Below are 22,974 nucleotides of genomic sequence, written 5' to 3'. Positions count from 1 at the left end.
TTGGCAGGAGGGATTGCTATCTCCTGGTGTGCATGCTAATTCTTACGTGTTATTAATCTTGAATGAGGAGTTATACGTTTTGGCATTTTACTTCTTTTTCTTTCTTCCTTCCTTCCTTCCTTCCTTCCTTCCTTCCTTCCTTTCTTTTTTTCTTCTTCAGTGCTGGGAGCAAACTCAGCGCTTTACTGCTCTTTCATTAAGGACCACTGCATACAAAACCCTCTGAATTTTTAGGTGGTATGACAATACATGGCCCAATTTTTAATATACTAACAACAATTATGAGAGCTTACTAGGTTTTCTGGATTTGGAAGCCTGTCCCTTCTCTGAAGAGCTTACCTGGAACACCTCCAACAAACACAGGCTCCCTGTGATCAACTGGCTTTGGATTCAATGGTCCAACCACATGGTTCACCTCAGAATCCACATCCAACTGGACCACATTTGAATCTCTAATAACTGAAAGACAGGAAAAAGACTGGTCATACTTGGTAGTGCGGTAATTTTTACATGAAAGAAACTAGTTTATCATAATACCAATACATTCCAGATCCCCATACTTCTCTACCCCAGAAACAGCAACGATGTCTAAGCACATCTAACTGAGCAATTGTGGTGACACTCTCCTTAGAAAGGAGGATTATCAGAACACACTTCTACTTGTTTCTTTGCTCCGAAATTCCCATGTCTTCTATTTTGGCAACATTCATTGTCATGTATTCAATGTTCACATGTTAGTCTGACGATCCTTTATTCTTTTTTGTTATCATCTGTCAGGTATCATATAAGGTCACATCATCCCCCGCCCCCACCCCATGTGCTGTGCAGGCTCAGGCCTGCACAGGACACTCCAAGTCTTTCACCTGTGATTCTGTGCCATCTGCCATCACAGAGGTTCTGCTTGGGAGTTACTGAGGTAGAAAAGTCTCTGACGCCATTGTTGACTTTCACTGTGACCTGTGCAGATGGGGCACGTTATACAGTTAGTTTTAACTTATCATCACGGTGAAACTGAATTTCCTAACTAATTTACCACCGAGGAGCAATACTTTCAATAAATACCCGTGCCTGATTCCATTTGCAATGTGAACACAAGGGGTCACTCTTTGATAGGTGATAGAAAGAGTTTAAGTGAATCTAGTTTAAATCTTTGGAGAGAGGACAAAATTATCCTACTGGACAGGATGTAGAGGAATGGTAGGAACTGTCATAGAACGACTTTGCTGAGTTTATAGAGTACGTTCTGTTTATACAAGCAGGAGGGCAGGCCCTGTGCCTGGGAGTAGTTGGCCAGCGCAAAACAAACTCAATGTACTTTTGTGGACTGATTCTCTCCCCTCTCTCTCTCTCTCTCTCTCTCTCTCTCTCTCTCTCTCTCTCTCTCTCTCTCTGTCTCTCTCTCACTCTCTCTCGCTCTTGCTCTCTGGCAAGTTTGTCTTCTTGATCTTTTCCTTCTTTGCTTTTCCATTGTTTTTGAGAGAGAGAGGAACACAAAATTGGGTGGGGGGAGAGGTGAGAGGATCTGGGGGAAGTTGAGGGAGGAGAATATCATGATCAAAATATATTGAATGAAATTTTTTTAAATCAGAAATGGAAAAATAAAAGATACTGTTGAAGAGAATGAACTTTCAAGCCAAACTGTTTAGCTTCCATTTATCTGTTTTCTGCCCCACTTTTCTCAGATATAAAGTACTATATACATCCTTGAGATGACAGGAGGCCTAAGTCGATACACACTTATGAATCTTTTAGAATAGTACCCAATACCTAGTAACTAATATGTATAATATATACAGTATATATTATTTGCTAAAATAATATACAACACTAATATATAATGTATATAATATGCATCTGTAATGTCACACACACAAATATGCTGGGGATTCATTTCAGAGTCTTATGAAAGCTATTTTATTTTTCTGCCTTAATTGAGTGCATTATAACCCAAATAAAAACGTGGTTATATTAAGTTTGAGGCATAATGAAAATAGTCTCTTCCTTTAAACTTATTTGAATATCTTCCCAAATATTCTTTAGTAATATCTTAGGGTGAATGTGGTGTTTAATTATAACATAATACAAACTTCTAGTAACTGAGAATAATATGCATGTATGTATATATACATCTGTGATAAGCATATAAATATTTAGAAAGATGATTTCACATTTGTGAATGTTGGAAAGTGGACATATTTTTACTTCTATTTGCTAAAAAGTTTTCTTTTAATTTTTTTTTGTTTTTTTTTTTTTTGTTTTTCGAGATAGGGTTTCTCTATGTAGCTTTGGAGCCTGTCCTGGAACTCACTCTGTAGCCCAGGCTGGCCTCAAACTCACAGAGATCCGCCTAGCTCTGCCTCCCGAGTGCTGGGATTAAAGGCATGCGCCACCACTGCTTGGCCTAATTCTTTTATTAAAATGCCATGCTGTTATTGGTAATTTTTGGTAGCTTTGCCATATTTTCATGATTCTGTTCTTTTATTTATTTACTTATTTACTTATTTACTTATTTACTTATTTACTTACTTATTTATTTATTTATTTATTTATTTATTTATTTATTTATTTATTTCCGGTTTTTCGAGACAGGGTTTCTCCGTGTAGTTTTGGGGCCTGTCCTGAATTTCACTCTGTACACCAGGCTGGCCTCGAACTCACAGAGATCCACTTGGCTCTGCCTCCAAAGTGCTGGGATTTAAAGGTATGTTTCACCGTTGCCTGGCCATGACTCTGTTCCAATCAATTCCCAGCACATGAGTGTGAACACCTGCATTGCACATACTTAAATTTCATGTTCAACTTTCCTTTTTTCCATTAGAAAGACTAATGAAATAATTCTGTGAAATACATCTGCTGCTTTACATCAGCATTCCAGGTTAGACAAGATAGACTGCTATTTCTCAGGACACTACCTGCCCATTTTTCATGTGTACATTCAGGTATTCTCCATTGACACTGTGGCCATGGACAAGGGTTCCAGAACTGCTCCGGGGACGGACTTCAAATGCTATTTCAAACTTCAATCCAATATTGAAAGACTCATCTGCAGAGAGAAATAGAAATTACCAAGATGAGAAAAATAAAATTTCTAGCTATGGCATGATTTTATGATGACAACACACTAAAAGTACTCCATATGCTGTGAGAGTTCAGGGCACTGACATTCCAGCTCGCAGGACCATTTACTCTTTTAAGAGAGCGGAGGGGCTGGCAGGGTTGCTAAGCAGGCAAAGCACTTGCTGTCCAAGCCAGCCAACCTGAGTTCCATCCCTGGAACACAGGTAAAGGTGGAAGGAAGGAACCAACCCCACAATCGTCCTGTGATCTCACACACTTGCTGTGGCATGTGCCCACCCCCATCATAACACACACACAGTAATAAATAAAAGTGAGGAGGGTAGGGCATTTGGGGCAAAGGATGGAATCTGAAGACACATATCACACATACATAATTAAAAAAAAAGGAGAGCAGGAAAATCTGGGCAGAGCCATAACTTGAAGCCATATACAGAGGCTGGAAAACTTGGAGAGCCCTAGAAGCGGCTCTGGATGGTTCCATGGGTATGCCTAGCTGGTTCCCCATGGAGGATGAGGAGCCCTGCCTAGAAGGCTCCAGGATGCAAATATGGAAGATAGACATCATATTGTAGTCACTGGAGAGGTCTGGTTAGCTGTATTTTAAGACAAGTTTAACCCCCAAATTAACTGGTGCTAGTATTTGGAAACTGTTACTATGGTGACCTATTAAGAATAGCCCAGTGGGGGTGGGGCTGGAGGTGGAGAGATGGCTTCAGTGGTTAAGAGCACTGGCTGCCCTTTCAGAGGACCTGGGTTCAATTCCCAGCATGCATACGGCGACTCACAAGGGACCCAGTACCCTTTCTGGATTCTGTGGACACCAGGCATGCATGTGGTGGGCAAACACTCATACACATAAAATAAATCTTAAAAGAAAAAAAAAAAGAGTAGCTGTGGGGTTGGAGAGATGGTTTAGCAGTTAAGAGCATGTGCTACTCTTTAGAGTTCAGTTCCTGGACAGCTCACAACCATCTGTAACTCCAGCTCCATGGGACCAGACCTCTTCTTCTGGCACCTGCACTCATGTGCACACCCTGCACCCATACATATACAGGTATTTAAAGGCTTGTTGCAAATCTAGGCATTTTAATAGTGTCTACTTGACATATTACCTCATAAATAACTTAAGATTTTATTTCCCAATACATTTTTTTTCTTTCTTCTTGCTTTTGGTCAGGATTTCTCTGCGTAGCCCTGGCTGGCCTGGGACTTGCTATGTAGACCAGGCTGGCCTCAAACTCATGGAGATTCTGAGTGCTGAGATTAAAGATGTGCACCACCATACCTAGCCCTCCTGGTATTAGACAATGCTCAAGGAACAGACATAAATTATACAGTTGGCTACACATTTCAAACTGTCCAAACTTTAGAATTCTTTAAAGACTAAGAAACTTTGGTGTATGTTTTAGTAGGAGTAAATGGGAGTGGGCACCGAAGGAAAGCAAAATCCTGAGGTAGACAGAGGGCAACTGCCTCTAGTCACATTCTACTGGACGTGAATGGCTGTGTAAGAAAGTGTACCTGGTTACATCATGGTTCTTTATCAGAGATTGCGCAAAATCCCTAATGGTTGTTTTTTTCGAACCTATTAAAGGGACTAGATCATTAAGAAGGATTAATCCTTTATATTTAGGATCCTTGTTGCTGTGGATTAGGTAGAGGCTGGGTATAGTCTCCTAGGATTTCTTTTGTTTTTGGAACTGTTACAGTCCATCACCTGGCACACAGACTGCCATACATGTGGTGTGTGCACAGACTGCCATACATGTGGTGTGCACACAGACTGCTGTATAGGTGGTGTGTACACAGACTGCTGTACAGGTGGTGTGCACACAGACTGCCATACAGGTGGTGTGCACACAGACTGCTGTACATGTGGTGTGCATAAGACTGCTGTACAGGTGGTGTGTACACACAGACTGTCATACAGGTGGTGTGAGCACAGACTGCTGTACAGGTGGTGTGAGCACAGACTGCCATACATGTGGTGTGTGCAAAGAATGCTGTACAGGTGGTGTGCACACAGACTGCTGTACAGGTGGTGTGCACACAGACTGCTGTATAGGTGGTGTGTACACAGACTGCTGTACAGGTGGTGTGTACACAGACTGCTGTACAGGTGGTGTGCACACAGACTGCCATACAGGTGGTGTGCACACAGACTGCTGTACATGTGGTGTGCATAAGACTGCTGTACAGGTGGTGTGTACACACAGACTGTCATACAGGTGGTGTGAGCACAGACTGCTGTACAGGTGGTGTGCGCACAGACTGCTATACATGTGGTGTGTGCACAGACTGCTGTACAGGTGGTGTGCACACAGACTGCTGTACAGGTGGTGTGCACACAGACTGCTGTATAGGTGGTGTGTGCACAGACTGCTGTACAGGTGGTGTGTACACAGACTGCTGTACAGGTGGTGTGCACACAGACTGCTATATAGGTGGCATGCAATAAAAGCTGCTGAATGCATGAGCAGGGCAGTAATGGTTGGGAGAAAATCTTCAGACTAAGATCTCTGAAAGACAGTGCTGTACTGGGGTTTCAGAGCGGCAAGAGGGAGGGAATGTAATTTCCTTCAGTGGGGACAATAGTTCATACTAACAAACAAGAAAACTTTGAGGAATAAGGTGGCCAAGAGCTGACATAGACCAGGTCACAGGGCAGTGCAGGAAGTTCTGCATCAAAATGGTCTGCACCCAGGAGTTTGGCCAATGAAAGCAACAAGGATTGGTGTTGCATATTTCGTCTGAAACAGTAAAGGAGATGACAGTGGTCCTTGAGGAAAGAGGAACTTTACAGGAATGAGGGACCTTACAGGAATGGGGGATCTTACAGAGATGAGCTTGGCATTATTAAATTTTAACTTTGGGCTTAAAATTCCCTGTTAATTTTCTCCAGGAAAAAAGCATTTCAGGACTCCTGCTTTCAACATACATCCTTGTCTGAATCTGTTATGTTGCTACAGGACACCTGACACTGGTTGATTTATAAAGAAAGGGGCTCACAGTCCCGGAGGCTGAAAAATCTAGGAGCATGGTGGCAACATCTGTTGAGACTCTCACTGTAGAAGTGGAAGGGTGTGTGTGTGGATGTGTGCAGAGAGAGGAGAGCGGCCAAGGCTGCTTTATACAACTCACTCTGATGGTGAACAGCGCTGTCTTCAGAGAGTCAACAGTCATCACACAAGAACACCTTTCATCTTTCCAATGACCAAATCACCTCTCACAGGCCCCCATTCTGGATGTGCTGCCCCGGGGGAGCAAGCTTTAACTTGAGTTTAGCTGGAGCCAACCATAATCACACATAATTACCTAGAACCACATAGCCTCCTTCTGTCGAAAAGTAAGTTCCTGTCTCCATGGGCCCTTCAAAGCATGGGGTCACGCTAAATGTTTGAGAGGCTGAGGTGATGGAAGCACCATTGAGCTGCAGATTGCCAAGGCAGCCACTGAAACTGTAGACGGAGTTAATCTGAAGGAAGAAGAAGAGGTTACTTCAAATCCCCTAGCCCAGTGCTAGATGCACCATGGGAAAGTAAACCAGTGAGTCTTGAGAGGAAAAGACACCCCTTGTTCATTCTACCTTTCTGAATGATCAATATTGCTCCAGGTAATTACTTTTAACTAATTCATCGAGGGTGGAATTTTGTCCTTCATAACATCAGCGTGTAGTGATTAAGCCGTGGAAATGTTTCCACAGGTTGTGATGAAATAAGTTACAGCTGTGGTTTTCCAGTTGAAGATTGTTTAGTATTATTCATTTGCCTCCAGGAATGGCAGCTGGGCCCAAGATCATGATGTGGAGGAAAATTCTATGCAAACGGTAGGAAGCTTGCCGAACTGTCCTCATTAGCTCATCATGTCATTGTGAATTTATACTACATTATTTATACTATTATTATGAACTATACTACTACGATAGTTGTGAATCATACTACAGGACATGGCACTTGGGTCACTTTTAGACAACTGATTTTATACTACATTTGGAAACAGTGAAAAATGATTGTCCCAGAATTGGGGCTGTTTACTTCAAGTCTAATTATACTGTGAACTGCCTTTTCTGGGATCTTAACATTGTACTGACACTGTGATAAAATCAAATCTATGTCTAGATAAATTAAGTCCTTTGATACCTTCCTTTCACTGAGAAACATTTTAAAAACATGTAATAGTTACAATTCAATTTACAAAAATGTTTCTTATATTCTCAATCCTTCCACTTATACCTATATTCCTTGCATATTTAAAAATTATATGTGAGAAAGAAAAAAAATGGAACTGAATTTAAATGAGCAGGAGGGTTTTTTTGATTGTTTTTTTTCCCACTCAGTAATATAGTGGAATGACTTGTTCTCTGGTCTTGGTGTAGCTTTACATAAAATTATAGGAACTTGCAGAACTAATGAGATGCCCTCATCTCACGTCTATTTTAAATCAAAAGGTGACAGCTGATTTTGTAATGTCCCAGGGCAGACAGGAAAAGCCCACGGGACAGCCTAGGATGCTTCTTCTCCAGCAAAACCTGTTTCACTTTTGCTAGCTTCCTCCTCTGTGAAATGAGGACCTGGAATCAGTGATCTTCCGGTTCAAGGGTCAGCGACTCAGTCTCGCCACAGCTGGCTTACCTGGATGTTTTTCACAGCCCTTCCAGGAGCCACTCCTCCCAGATAAATGGGACCCTTGATTTTCCAGGCAGCCCCACTTGGCGGAAGGCTTTCTTCTAGGACTCGCAGACCATCGATGACCAGTCGGCCACTGCTCTTTTCCCGAATAAATATCACCTGGATGGAGAGGAGGAGAATAGCCCGGCTTAGTGATGACCCCACACTGGGGGAAGGCTGTGTTGTCCACCCTCCTAACCCTGGTATTGCAATGCTGTGGGAAGGCACAGAAGGTTCTCAGAACCGTGACCCCGTCTCTGAAGGTCAGCAGCCTTCTCCCTTCCTCTTAGTGGGCTTTCGGCTATCCTGCTCTTCGAGTGTCATTAACTTTATTCCTTGATTCTTTGTCCCGGAGCAGACATCTTTATTACAACTGTCTCTAGGCCTCCTTGCTTTATGTATTCTGGCTTTTTTCCCCCTCTGGCTCTCCTTGGGTTTACCTCTTCATGCATTAAGGCAAGTGTTCACCTATTTTCTTATCTCTAGGTTGAATGACCTATAGGTTCCATCGCTGAGTATGGGTTATATTTTTGGCAGGGTGGAACCTCCTCCTAGCTGACCAGCTGTTGTGGGATATTCGTACACTGTGTGAAGGTGTATTGCTGTGATTGGTGTAACAAAATGCTGAACAGCCAACAGCTACACAGGAGAGATTAGGCGGGACTTGTGGGCAGAGAGAGATCTCTGGGGGAAGAAGGCAGAGTCCCTAGCCAGTGTGGAGGAAGCAGGGTGGGTAGTATGGAGAGATGAGATATGGAGCCACGTGACAGACCATAGATTAAAAAAATAGGGCTTAATTTAAGTTATAAGAACTACTTAGGAACAAGCCTAAGCTAAGGCTTGGCTTTCATAATTAATAATGTCTCCATGTGGTTATTGGTGAGGTGGCAGTTCAAAGAAAAATCCTTCTACAACCAGCCACATTCTACAGTTAACTGTAACACACCTTGTACAGTGGACTCTAAGAGCCGCTCCACACTCACTGGCTACCTCCAGTGTTTAGGTACTCCCCATCGGAAGAGCCTGTCTTCCAAGTGGTTTACTTGCTTCATACCTCCTCCCATGGACTACTTTTTGAAAGAAAGTCAGTAATAGTTGTCAAAAATTATGAACTTAGCCTACTGGTTAGTGGGGGAAAAGAAAAAAAATTCATTAGAAACTGAACTTTAGCTCATGTTGATTACTGGGACTTCGGTTAAAATAATTACAATTAGCCTGTGACTGTCTAATATATGGTTGAAGACTTTTAAAATAAGCAATTAATAAATGATTGAAATTGAACTCTGGGTGCACAGCCTCAGAATTTTGACATGGCTGTTTCTGTCAGGCCACAATGTAGAATCAGTGCAACTCCCCTGGGCAATGGCCAATACTGGCCGACAGTGCTGCGCTCCGTACTCAACTTACATCATGCCATAATCCATCGTTGTATTTCTCCTGGCTTCTAATCTTCAGTTTCTTGTGGCCAACATTAAACATGAAGACCAAGCGGCCGTGAGCCAAGAAGAGACTCATGAAGTCATTCTCTTCTTGGTCTGAGACATAGAAAATCATCCCATGTGAGGAGCGGGTTTTCAGACGAATGGAAAACTGAGATCTGGTCAAGGGAAAGAGAAGTCATTTATGTAAAGTGAGACTGGGAATAATATTTCAAGATAAAACTTCAAAGTAATACAGTCCAAGGAAGAATAGTCATCTTATCTAGTCCCAAACAGCTTCACTCGAGTTATCCCTGACTATGAGCTAATGTATTTTATTGGGTAGGCTTGGTTACTTCAAAAATGCAAATTCTTCTCTAGACCTATTCTAGAAATTTCAGGCCCAGAAGACCCCCATGCACATGCATCTTTACTTTTTTCTAGAGGTCTGTTATACATTTAACAAAGTCTTGTCTTGTTTGTGGATCTTATGGGGTCTTTGCTTTGAAATGTAGTGTGATGGCTAATCTTGGTTGTCAATTTGACTATGTCTGGAATTAACTAAAACTCAAGCAGCTGGGTGTACCTGTGAGGGAGTTTTCTTGGTTGGACTATTTGAGGTGGGAAGACCCACCCTAAATCTGGATCTTCTGAGGTCTGAAAAACCACCATAAATGTGGGCCACACCTTCTGGAGGCTGCTGAGGTAACAGGACATGGAAGAAGGAAGCTTTGGTTCTTTGTCTGCTCTAAGTCTTGCTGGTAAGTTCATCTACCCTGCTGCAGAGGTCTTCCTCTGTTGATATTAGAATCTACTTCTTTGGGACTGGGACATAGATCAAAACTCAGCTGAGACATCTAGCCTCATGGGTGAAACATTTACTGGGTTCTTTGCCCTTCTGTGGGGAGACAGCCATTGTTTTACTAGCCAGACCACAGCCTGTAAGTCACGCTAACAAATCCTCTTTTTATCTCTCTATATTCATTCTATCAGCTCCTTTAGATCAGTGGTTCTCAACCTTCCTAATGCTGCGACCCTTTAATACAGTTCCTCATGCTGTGGTGACCCCCAACCATACAATTATTTTCATTGCTGCTTCATGATTATAATTTTGCTACTGTTATGAATCATAAAGTAAATATCTGTTTTTTTACAGTGTTAGGTGACCCCTGTGAAAGGGTCATTTGACCCTCACAGGGCTCTTGACCCACAGGTTGAGAACCACTGCTCTAGAGAATCATATCTAATAAAATTAGTAAACACTAAAAATTAACATGTTATATTAACTTATCTCTGTGGATAAATAGCAACAAGTAATTAACATGCATAGAGAAAATTTCACAGAACTATTGATTATATACTACATAAATCACAGACTAATGCCCCTTGCAGTAGAAGGGTCTATACTATAGTCTATACTATAGACAAATATCACATGTCAAACACAGGCACCCAAGAGGGGTGGAAATGTGTGAAGAAACCTGCTTAGAACTTTAGCTCCAAGTGTGGGTAAGTCACATTTTTTTAAGTTTTCTTCATGAAGAATAAAAAAACACTGATTTTGCCTGCTGGGTACATAAACACTATGAAAAGTAATCTTAAATAACACGGAGTCATTCGGGATTTGTGAAGAATTAATGGGGTTTGAGGCAGCTGGAGGGCTGCAGGTGGGCAGGAACATTTGTATTTTCTGGGTCTCTCCATCACTAGAAGTTTAGGTGCATGCGCATTCACAATCTGAATGCCATCTATGTGGGGGAGGGGAGGGGATGGACATCAAGTCGGCAGATGGGCCATTTGGAACTCCCCCAATTAAGATGCCTCTTCTTTGTGCAACCTTGGTAAACTGTAAGAATGCTGTTCTATGTGCTGTCTACTTGGAGAGAAAGTGTGAGCACGACTTCTTGGAAAGAAGGAATCACATATTGTTTAGTATATAGTTTGACAAGAAAAAAAAACGACCGGATTAGGAAGACACAGAAAGGAAAGGTCGGAGGAAAGTGGAGGTGACAAAGGAGGACAGAGCATGACATGAGGCTCCCCGAGGGCAGTGCACTCCTTTACTTTTCACCAAAGTCTCCTTGAACGTGTTCGAACTCTTGGCGGCTGTTGGCCGTGCCTCCGTATTGATAGGCATGTTCTATTGTTCTGGGGCTGCTGGAGAGGTGGCAGTGAGAGTCTCTCGGAGCCTTCCGCTCTGGGAACTTCAGGCCAACAGGATCCCATGCAGAAGGCTCATCCTTATTTTTCTCTCCCTGTAGGAAAGAAGTGAAGTGGAGAGGTTGAAAGTGGTGGAACCGGCAACAAAATGGAATATGCAACGTCTTTACCCTTAATGAGAACACGGAACTAGCAACGTGGCCGTTACTCGTGGTTTTCCCATTCATGAAAGAGCAGGCTACTTTTCCTTCTAGCATCATGAACAAGCGACAGCAACAGCAACCACACAGCACGTTAGCAGACCCAGAATTCTAGTCCGTGATTGTAAAACCGCATGCAAGTGCAGCTTCAGAGACAACTGCTCTGTCACTCAAATTCAATGCATACCTCAAATAATAGTTACCAATGGAAAAGTTGGCAATAAAACAGCCTTGAGAGAATCAGTCAATAAAATCTTCACACAGCTGCAACATCACATTAACATACAGTATTATTTATATACGCTGTGTAAAAAGTTGAGAGATCGGGGCTGGAGAGGTGGGTTAGTGGTTAAGAGCACTGGCTTCACTTCCAGAGTACCTGGGTTTGGTTCCCAGTACCCACACAACAGCTCACAGCAGTCATTAGCTCCAGTTCCACGAGATCTGATGACCTCTTCTGATCTCCTTGGGCACCAAACATGTACATGGTGCACAGACATGCATGCAGTCAGAACACTCATACATATAAATAAATCTTTAAAAAGCTGGAAAATATTTAGAATTATTTTTTGGCAACAGACTATGTAAAGAAACTTTGTGTGATAGAATCAATATAAAACAGCATTTTAAAATATAAAATACAAAAATCTTTTCTTTGATGATTTGTTATGCCTTTCAAATTGCCCTGCTGATGCTGAAATGTAGTGTTGTGAAACTATTGGATAATATTAAATGATTATGTAGTCTATTTCTGAGGTAAAATAAAAGTAAATAAAATCAAGTATGTAATAATTTATTCACTATTCAAAGCAAACATTTATTGGATGGGTAGAGGTGGAGATAAAAGAAAATCAATGTTCCTGCATGCATTCTGTGGGTGCTATGTGGTAGGGACTAGAAAGGTGAGAGATGACTGTCAGTTTTTAAGAACTGATAATCAATTTGGAGAAACAAGTCTATAAAAAGAAACAGAATCGAGTTGGTGACAGAGAAAAAGATCTTTAGATGATGGGCTAGAGGGAGAGTTTTGTTTTTAGGTAATGAGGAGCCACATAGGTTTTAAAGCAGGGAGTGGTCAGATCTGACCCACTCAGGAAGCTGATAGGAGAGATGTTTGGCAGCAGGAAGGGCTGGAGAGCCTTGCAAGATGTTCAGTATTATTGAATGTGCTTGTTTACCCTCTCCTGAATTCCTGCTGAAGTGTCAGATCTACACATATTAACAAACAAACAAACAAACAAACAAACAAACAAAGCCACCACCCCCCCAAACCCACAGTTGTTCTGGGAAGGTTTATTTATTTATTTTTTTAACCAGCAGAACAAAGTGATGTGAGGTTTCTGGAAACACCACTCTGATTAGAAAGAATGGCATACAACTCTTAATCTCATATGAGCAAAGCAACTTCTAAGAAACTCAGTGGTATTCTATAACTATCCTTGGAATCCAGAGGTGGTGCGAGGCTAATTATGTACAGATAGGCTGTACCAGGGCTGGTCCCAGGGCAGCAGCTCTTCTAAAGACTCTGGCAGTGGAGAGTCTCATAGTGGGAGCTGAGTTGGAGAAAGGGAGACGGGGCTCAAAGACTAACAATGTCCTAAAGGAAAGCCTACCCGATCCCATCATCCCCCTTTCCTTCCTCACAAAGTTCATAGGACTCAGTGATTCATTGCTAGAGGCCAAGTTTCCCTTCTGATGGAGGAAATGCACCTAATTATCTTTAGTTTGGGGTCCATATGCTCACCTACAAATAATTACCATAGTTTTATGTTGTAGAATATAATTTTAAGATGTGTTACATTTGTTTATACTGTGGAACATTTGTTTAATGATGCAAAGATGTGTTGCATTCTTTTAGGTCCGTGAAGCTGTGTTACTTTGCCTGTCTAAAACACCTGATTGGTCTAACAAAGAGCTGAATGGCCAATAGTAAGGCAGGAGAAAGGATAGGTGGGGCTGGCAGACAGAAAGAATAAATAGGAAGAGGAATCTGGGAAGAGGAGATCAAAGAATGAGAAAAGGAAGAGAGGAGGACATCAGGGGCTAGCCACCCAGCCACCCAGCCAGCCATGGAGAAAGAAGTAATGAAAGGTATACAGAAACAGAAAAAGGTAAAAGCCCAGAGACAAAAGATAAATGGGATAATTTAAGAAAAACTGGCTAGAAACAAGCCAAGCTAAGGCTGGGCATTTATAAGTAATAAGTCTCTGTGTATATTTATTTGGGAGCTGGGTGGCAGGCTCCCAAAGAGCATAGAGCCACAAGAATAAAAAAAAGAAAAGTACAGTTTCAAGCCAAGAATGACCAAAAGTGAGGCTCTAATGTAGATGAAGAAGTTTCTGTGGTGATATTTTCTTTGTGCACCCCAATAAAGCTTATCTGAGGATCAGAGGAAAAAGCCAGCCACTATATTAAACACAGAAGTCAGGCAACAGCAGCATGTGCCTTTAATCCTAGCATTTAGGAGGCAGAGATCCATGTGGATCTCTGAGTTCAAGGCCATACTGGCAATAGAGCCAGGCATGGTGGCACATGCCTTTAATCCCAGCACTAACCATGGAGGTCTGGGCAGGAAGTGATAGAGGTGGGCAGAAAGAGGAAGTGATGTAGCTGGGCAGAGAGAGGAAGTAAGAGGGCAGGGACAGAAAGGCATATAGGTGCGAGTATATAGGAAGTAGGTCTCTTTGGAAGCTGAGGAGTTGGTGAGGTGAGGTTGGCTGTGGCTTGTTCTATTCCTCTGATCTCTCAGTTTTTTACCCCAATATCTGGCTTTGGGTTTTTTATTAATAAGACCGTTTAGCAATTCGCCTTACAAGTTTCTTCCAAACCCTCATTATAGTCTAGTCTTGTCAGAATCTTACAATGGGAAACATAGGCATGTTTGTCTCAAGGAGGGGGGCCTGATAGAGATGCTTTGTATAAGGCTTGGAAAATGGAAGGGGTTAGGAGTTATGGATTTTCCCCACCCTCCTGCTTCAGTGGAAGGGATCTCACGCTTTCACACTCAGTTAAAGAACTAAATTGGACTCCCAGGCTGAGCAAGCATAGCACGACATGGACAGTGACTGTACCAACTGACCAGCCTTTCTCTGTTTCAGTGTGGGGGCTTGTAGAATAGGTAGAAGAACTTGCTGTTCCTTCTCTGCTGCAAAACTGAATGAACGCTGATATCTTTCTGTACAGCAACCAAATACTCTCAATTTTCTGTGGATGTATGCTCTTGATAATGATGAAAAAGACCAGTTATAGCTGAATTACTTACCACTACACAATAAAGACATTCAGCTTACTGTCTTTATGGGCACATGCACGGGGATTCCTGGGGAACCCCTTCAGATCTTGCCTTTGCCAGGGTGATCTCCTTCTTTTAGAGCATATGAGTTACAACCCTGCTAGTGGCATCAGCTTTAACTCATCACCATTTTATGTGGGCCAGATAGCAGCAACTAGTTGAGTGAGCAAAGAAAAAGCAGGCAGTTGTGATAAAGACAAGGGGATTTCTCAGGCAGTCCAAGAGAAGACATAGTAGAGTAGGGTCCTAAACAGGAATTCGGGACTGGACAGAATCTAGGTGCTTGCTTTGTGTTGGCTTCTGGTATCCCAGAGCTCTCCGTCTGTCTGTCTGTTTCTCTTTGTGTCTGTCTCCCGCATCTTGTCCTCACTCTCTTTTTTCTCTCAGGGCAGTCTTCTGGCTTTTATTCTTTCTAGAAAGCCCCTTTCTTTGTCCACAGCTGACACAGTGCTCTAAAGCTTACAGGATCTGTAGTCAATGATCAGAACAGCTTCCTTGGGTTCCTTCACAAGGAAGATGATTTCCTAGTCCTGCTCAGTTCAGGGGATACATACTGGTCCGATCACCTATATCCAGGGAAGTAGGTGTCACAGTCCTAAACCACAGGACCTAGACGGTGCGTAGGGAGTCAGTTCTCAGAAAAGAGTGGTTGGCCAGATACCCTTAGTGACCCCATCAGTGAACACACTGTTCACTATTACGTTACATATGAAAACTTCCCAGTTCATCTTAAAGCATATCTTAAAATGCTGAAAAAACTTTTAAGCCTGCAACATAGTTTTTTTAAAAACAGGTCTTCTCAAGGACTTATGGAGAAATATAAAATTAGTGTTACCTCTTTGGGAACATGATTTAACAGAATTTTCCCAGGGACTTGCCCTGAGAAGAATCCTCTCAGAGTCCCAGGGAAGATGCCACAACTGGTGTGGGGTTATCTGAGGGAAAAGAATCTATGTACACTATGCTCTATATCCATTTACTTTATTTCTCTAGGACAAAATTCTATCTATACAGCTTCAGTTCTGTCCTGACACTCAGTTCCTCTTTGTCCCTTCTTTTCCTGTCCCCTCATAGCCCCAGTAATAATTAAGCTCCTATGCTTTCGACCTCATCTTCGTCCTCTGTTCCTTCATCCTCCATCTTTCTTTCCTTGCTCCTTACTCTTGGCTCTGAGAAAACTCTACAAAAAAAATCTGCCTTACTATCTACAGAAACTCTGCCTTTTTCTCTTCTCTCTGGCCATGTGCTCTGTCTACCATCTACAGAAACTTCCTTGTCCTTTCTCTCCTGGCCACACAGCTCTGCTCACCATCTACAGAAAATCTCCTTGTTCTCGTCTCTGGCCACTTGGCTCTGCTTGCCTCTGGAATTCTGCTCCAGTCTTTACTGCACCTGGTTATGCAAAAAAGGCCTATTGCCCTGAGTCAATAGCTCTGCCATGCTACCAGGCTTGAAGGCAAGGGATGGTCTGAGCTTCATTTGCACAAGAAACAAAGCTATGCATCTACAGCCTGTCTGTCTCCTAGGCCCTGCAGGGGTGTTAGTTACCTAGTGGATCAGCAGTAGGTCTGAGAAGCTTAGCTGTTTGCCAGTATGGCCTAGTAGTATATGGGTGCACAAGAATTTCATAGCAGAAGACAGCTGATATGTATTAATAAGATAAATAACACCAAATATTCCTTGATATATGGCTTCCTCTGGAAGGACACCTTGGTCAGTCAAGGTATAGCTTATTATATACAGCTGCATCTCTAGAATATATTCTTGTGGCTCGCTGCAATGATTTGCCTTGATCCAGTAATTCTATCTCCTGGAATCTATTCTAAAAATTTATTCAACTATGCACTCAGAGGAAGTGATTGTGAAAATAAATTATTATAATCCAAGCCCTTTAATGCAAATTTCATAAAAATTTAAATCAGGGCTGGGTGTGGTGGCACATGCCTTTAATTCTAGCACTTTTGGGAGGAAGAGGCAGGCAGATCTCTGTGAGTTCAAGGTCAGCCTGGACTACAGAGTGAGTTTCAGGACAGCCAGGGTTACATAGAGAAAAACCTGTGTCAACAAACAAACAAACAAACATTTAAGACAGAGGTGGCATGTTTTTCTTGGCAGCTACTGAAGACACATCTTCATAATCTACATGAAGCTTGGTAAGTTACACTTTATCCCGGATGGAAAAAGAACAACCAGAAAAAGGCAAAACTATGGATAGTATTGGTGAGAGGCAGTAGGTAGGCTGCGGTGCTGAATAGGCAGCCAAGGTCGGTCTCACTGAGTAAATGAGAGGTCCCTAGAGGGGGGCCGAGGAGAAGTTGTGCAGATTTGAGATCTGAGAGAAGAGTGGAAGGGGAGACGGAAGAGGCTGAATAAACACTCTAAGGTAGGGGCTAATGTGACCAGTTTGGGTAACGGGCTGGTGGGGGAGAAGAGTGAGCGAGGCGAGCAAGGGAAAGAGATGAAGAGAACGGAAGGTGTGTTGATCACACAGGACCTGGCGGGAACTGTAGGGGCTCTGGCTTTTCTCCTGAGTGCACTGGGGGTGGGGGGTACTTTGATTAGAGGAGTGCCTGGTATGGTTTACATGCATACGGGTCTGGATGCTGTGCCCAGAACAGATGGTGAGGGAACAAAGTAGAAACTAGGCCAGGCAGTGGTGGTGCATACCTTTAATCCCAGCACTCGGGAGGCAGAGGCAGGCGGATCTCTGTGAGTTCGAGGCCAGCCTGCTCTACAGAGCAAGATCCAGGACGGCACCAAAACTACACAGAGAAACACTGTCTCAAACAACAACAACAACAAAGTGAAACAAGGAGCCCTGTTTGGAAGCTGTTGCAGTAGCATTGACAGAGCATTGCTAAAACCGCACCAAGGAGGAGACAGGGAGTATTATACTAAGAGAATGGGGAGGGACCGGGCTTTCATTTGTAATGGAACCAAATAATGTGCATGAATAAATAAGGAAGAGCAGTGGTCAGAGATGAAATTCTACAGCTCAGTATTTAAGGAAGGGGAGTTCACATCCACATGTAGGGGGAGGAACACAAAGGTTGAGAAGTTAAAACAAACTTTAAAGAGTTTCAATATTTCGACAAAGGCTTAGAATTATTACTCAAATTAGATTATAGTAGACAGTTATAATGCTGAACATTAAACACACACACACACACACACACACACACACACATACACACGCACGCACGCACGCACGCGCGCACACACACACTGTTAAGAGCAGGGCTATTTTGATTGCCTTTAATGAAAAACCATTAGAAGTGGGGGTAAACAGCTGAGCCAGCTCCTCTGAGAGCAACCCCTGGTGCAGCGCAGCTGGTAAGCCGGAGCATCTGATGCTGCAAGAACCCTCTTCCACGTGCGCACACGCGTCAGCAAAGCAACCATGCCTGGAGTTGTACATGCAGAGCGTGAGGGCAACTGTGACTTCTGCACGGTGGTAGCGGTTACCTGTTTATTTGTTTTAGGTTTTGAGGAGTTCTTTCCTTTCTTGTGAAGGAGGAACAGTGGCGACAACTCAATGGGACACTCGTACAGTGAAGTGTGGACCTTTTCGGAATAGCGCTGGAAATCTTCCACTTCCACATCTCTATCCAACCTGTGTGTGTAAGAGCAAAATCATCCTAAAAATGCTGTCCATAATTACATAATGAAAACTATGGCAAAAACGTATGGCAGTGGAAATGTACGTGTGTGTACACACATCATCTTGAGTTTGTGTGCTGGATCCTTACCTATCTTAACAGGAATCCTACAATTACCATTCAGTTAACTAACACTACTTTCTGGCACTCCACATTCTGACTGACAGGTGTCTTTTCCTCTAGACTCTGGATGTCTAGGACTATGCCTGTGTCTCTTCGTCTGTGTTCAGTTTCTTCCTTGCTTGTTCTTGTATCCCCAGAGCCTCTGTTATCTCTTACGGACCTTGATCAGTGGCTTTGTTTAAAGTCAGGTATTACATTAAGAAGACCTTAAACTCCAAACAAGAATTTTGGTATGCTTATCTGTAGTTTACTATTAATAGCTAGCACAAAAAGAACTGTATCATATTTATAGCTTGTTATACACCAGGTGCTGTACAAGGTACTTTAATATGTATTATCTCATATATTTCTACGACAGGCCTGCCAAGTAGGTGTTCTTGTTATCTATGTTTTGCAGGTGGAGAAATGAAGGCTTGCTTAGCCACAGCAATACAGGAATCAAAGAGCAAGAGACTTACAAACCCAAGTACGTCAGTTGCTCAAGCACATGAACTTTTAATTACTAGCTGCTAAGGACTGTAAGGTTCACAATTATCTATTTTACTAATGTAAACATTTCACTGCGGTATTGATCAATACCAATCCGACACATTCGCCGGTCAAAAAGAGCATACCTGGTAAAGTAGGCATTGCTTATGCACCCGGTGAAATTAGCATACTGGGGACTGACAGGTGAGCCACCAAAGTAGAACTTCTTCTCGCTCGTCTGAGTCTGTTCCGCTTTCTCTTTTGTAGGAGTCTTACTCCCAAGTCGGCTTTTGTCTACTATCAGTTCGTATCTGCAAAGGAAAGAGTCTTCACACACAGCACATTTGACCCCAACGCTACGTTTCACCGGACAGGCAGGCTTTCTTTCTCACAGGGGCGAAATGGAACCTCTCTTTAATGAAAAGACAGATTCCTCAGGAGGCCCAGGAGGAAATGGCTAAATATGCCTGTGTGAAAAAAGGGCTCTCCACACTGAGGTTGGAATTTAAATCTCCGTGGTGAGAGTTTTGTAGGGGGAACCAGAGCACACCTCTGGCAATCATCACATTTATGCGAGGCCAGTTTCCTTATACAGCACACTGGGGCTGACCACTAGAAACAGAGTCTACAGAAACTGTACCATCATTTGCTTTGGATGGGGGTGTTCTACACAAGGACACAGGGCAGCAGCAGTCTTCATCAGAGGCTTACTTCTTACTCCAAAATATTTTGTTTTATGAAAAAGAAATTCAGTAATACACATTTTAAAGATGAAGTCAGAGCTCTTAAAATGGGGTCATAAACGTAACATCCTTTACTGTTTAGGTCCAAAATCTAAACACTGCCAGTATTTGCTGAACTCCTTCTATGTGCCATACTCCATTCACCAAGTATCGTAAGTGTGCACTGCCAGAGCAGAGATGAGAACTGATCTTCATATTGACCCCCCCTCCACCACCAAAGAGTCTGCATTTGTTAAACAACTTTCTGATGGCTTCTTTGGTGTCTCTTGAATATGAATAGCATCCTTTTGGGAAGGAGGCAAGCTGTTCCTTCCATCACTTTTTTTTAGAACACTAGAAAGGCAGTGACACAGCCTAGGAGCCGCAGCGACATTTGACAGGAGCACACCCTGCAAATTAAGGTCCTGGTGGGAGGTAGAGGAAGGGGAGGAGCTATACCTCATGGATGAGATGGAGGTAATGACGAAGTGGGACAGCCCATCGTGGTACTGCTTGTCTGCCGACTTAACCTTGACGCCCTTTACATCCATGACAACAGTCCCATTGTCCAGGGAAATGGAAAACACATCAGACTGAAATACAAGCACATGTATTTAAGTGGGAATCTCAGGATAAAAACTGGACATGTTTTCAAAAGTCACTTGATGGTATTGCTTAATACCAGTGAGCAGAAAATTTGCCAGTAGGATAATTTCTGTGAATAGCAACAACTAAACACTTTTGCCTATGTTAATTCTGCTCATAAAAGTAGACAGACATGTTTCAGGGCTGACTCAGTAGGTAAATGTGCTTGCCCTGAAAGTCTGATGACCTAAATTCAGAACCCCAGAATCCATGTAAAAACCAGATCCAGTAGCATGCGTCTGTAATACGGTGCTACTACAGTGAGACAGGAAATGTAGAGAGGAGTGTTGCAACCTGGAGTCCACATGGAAGTGTCAAAAACAAGAGATCCTGCTGCCTCCAAACACGGGGGTGGAAGGTGAGAACTGATGCCTGAGAGTTGTGCTTTGACCTCAATACATGGGAGGAATATACTTGTAGTCTCTGTCTCTCTCTGTCTCTCTCTGTCTCTCTCTGTCTCTCTCTGTCTCTCTCTGTCTCTGTCTCTGTCTCTCTCTCTCTCTCTCTCTCTCTCTCTCTCTCTCACACACACACACACACACACACACACATATTTCAATGGAAAAAAAGATACTCCCATATTTTGAACTGAAACCCTTTGGTGATTTTTGTCATGCCTAGAGATGGCTTAGTCTCAATGACTTTTCCTGGCCTAAGCATTTCTACCATATCAGTCTCATGTGATCCCTTTGAAAGAGAGTATTTCAGCCTCCTGGAGGATGTAGCTAGATGAAGGAGCTGGAGTTAATTCACTCGTATGTTTTTTTAAATGCTTCACTTATTTGATACATTGAGATAGAAGAGACCTTCCTTTCAAGAAGCAGAAATTACTTCTTTTCTGAATTTGCGTACTGCTTATTTTAAAACACTGGTGGATGATGATGTTTCCCTTTCTTTACATGCACACTGACTTCTAAAGTCAGCTGCCCATCCACAAACCCCAACTGCATACGAAAACAGCCGGCTGTGACAGAAAATTATTAAAGAACCAGGGTAATCGGGGGCAAGCTTTGAGGGCAAAAGTTCTACAAAATGCTTTCTGTAAATTTGCATGGGTGCTATCGACTTAAATTACACAGAAAATAAAAGTGACAGAGCTAGGGGGCATAGCAGTCTACGAAGGGCTTGTTTTACAAGCATGAGGACCCCATTTGATCCCCAGAACCCACACAAAGAGCTGGGCATGGTGGCACACACTTGTAATCCCAGCACTGGGGAGATGGAGACTGTTAGATCTCTGGGGCTCACTGGCCACATTGCCACTGAGAGACTCCTCAAAAACAAACCAGACAAGCCCCAGGTGGATGGTATTTGAGGAAGAATGAAACCTGAGGCTGTCCTTTGGCCTCCACATGCACAAGCACACATGTGTACATGCACATGCTAACAATATATACAAACAAAAGAAATGGTGATAAATACAGGTAACTGTAAAAATCAAAGTTTGTCTTTCAAAAATTGTAACAAGGCCGAGATACAGTCGCTGAATCTTAGCTTCCCTAGACCTCTACAGATCTTATTTGTTTTCATGGGAATGAAGATTGAACCAGGGCTTCACGTGTGTGAAGCCAGTCCTCTGTCACTGAGCTACATACCCAGCCCTTATATTTGACAAGTTTTGTAAGCTGTTGTAAATCCAAAGGCAAAGAAGAGTGTAACTTCTTTCTAATGTATAAATTAAATCACACATGTCTTTGTTCTTATATGGAGAGTGGATATATGTGGTTTCCTTCATAAAGCAATATCCTAAAATGTTTAAGACAAAATACACATGGATAGGAAGGATATCTAGTACATTGAAATATTGCTCTCGAGATGATTAAACAAGGAATTGGTGATATATGATAATATTCTTCCTTGTAAAGACATTAAATAATAGATTTAATAGACCTGACAGCTTCTACATTTTGAAACTAGCAGACATGAACAAAAATGATATTTTCAAATGTCTGTGCCAACTGCAATGTCAAGTGAAAAACGTGTAATTTTGTTGAGTGACAGAGTTAGAGGTACTGCTAACACTACTGTGGTTTTTTGCCATATTAAAAATAGAAGAAAATGTTATTTCAGCTGGAGAAAATAAAGATAGAATCTTCCACAATTGAGTCTACAGATTCTTTGAATTCTGCCCATCAGCTCCTGAGGGGCAGAACGGAATTCCACACTAAGATATGTCTGTGATTACAATAGTGGCCTGCATGTTATGGAGGTAATCAACTGCTTTCTGGTGGGATTTAAGGCCTGCTCCATAGAAAGAAACACATGCCTGGTACTATCAATCTGGCCGAGAACCTATGGCTGGGAGCTCACAGGCCCCAGGGGTGAACTTACCACTATCCCTCAGCTAAACAGACATAGTATCATCTAACTGCCCTCTGAATTCTTATCTCAGTACCCATAGGTTAGTATGGTTCTCAGATGTCCTCAGAGAAGTTCCTTTGTGCAGTGGAGGGCAGTCAACTCAGAAACTCACAACTAGTCAAAGTGTTCAGAATGTAAGTTCATGGGACATTTGCGTCACTCCCCTCTCCATGAGGCTCCT

General features: G+C 42.6%; 1 protein-coding gene across 1 annotated transcript in view; it reads right to left on the bottom strand.

The window, feature by feature from the left end:
- The window catches only part of Lama4 (laminin subunit alpha 4), a 147,448-nt gene that overhangs the window by 5,756 nt on the left and 118,718 nt on the right, over positions 1–22,974 (bottom strand). Inside the window, exons 28-37 of the mRNA XM_052751417.1 lie at positions 20,247–20,380; positions 19,212–19,376; positions 18,281–18,428; positions 11,228–11,418; positions 9,153–9,342; positions 7,710–7,865; positions 6,394–6,553; positions 2,913–3,043; positions 864–957; positions 340–459 (exon numbers count right to left, since the gene is read on the bottom strand). Of these exons, the coding sequence (XP_052607377.1) occupies positions 340–459; positions 864–957; positions 2,913–3,043; positions 6,394–6,553; positions 7,710–7,865; positions 9,153–9,342; positions 11,228–11,418; positions 18,281–18,428; positions 19,212–19,376; positions 20,247–20,380 (1,489 nt within the window). The remainder of the gene's footprint in view (positions 1–339; positions 460–863; positions 958–2,912; positions 3,044–6,393; positions 6,554–7,709; positions 7,866–9,152; positions 9,343–11,227; positions 11,419–18,280; positions 18,429–19,211; positions 19,377–20,246; positions 20,381–22,974) is intronic.

The sequence above is a fragment of the Peromyscus californicus genome, unplaced genomic scaffold (assembly GCF_007827085.1).
Source record: "Peromyscus californicus insignis strain IS unplaced genomic scaffold, ASM782708v3 Scaffold_22__1_contigs__length_63687245, whole genome shotgun sequence".
Taxonomy (NCBI): domain Eukaryota; kingdom Metazoa; phylum Chordata; class Mammalia; order Rodentia; family Cricetidae; genus Peromyscus; species Peromyscus californicus.
This window is presented reverse-complemented; position numbering and strand designations above follow the sequence as displayed.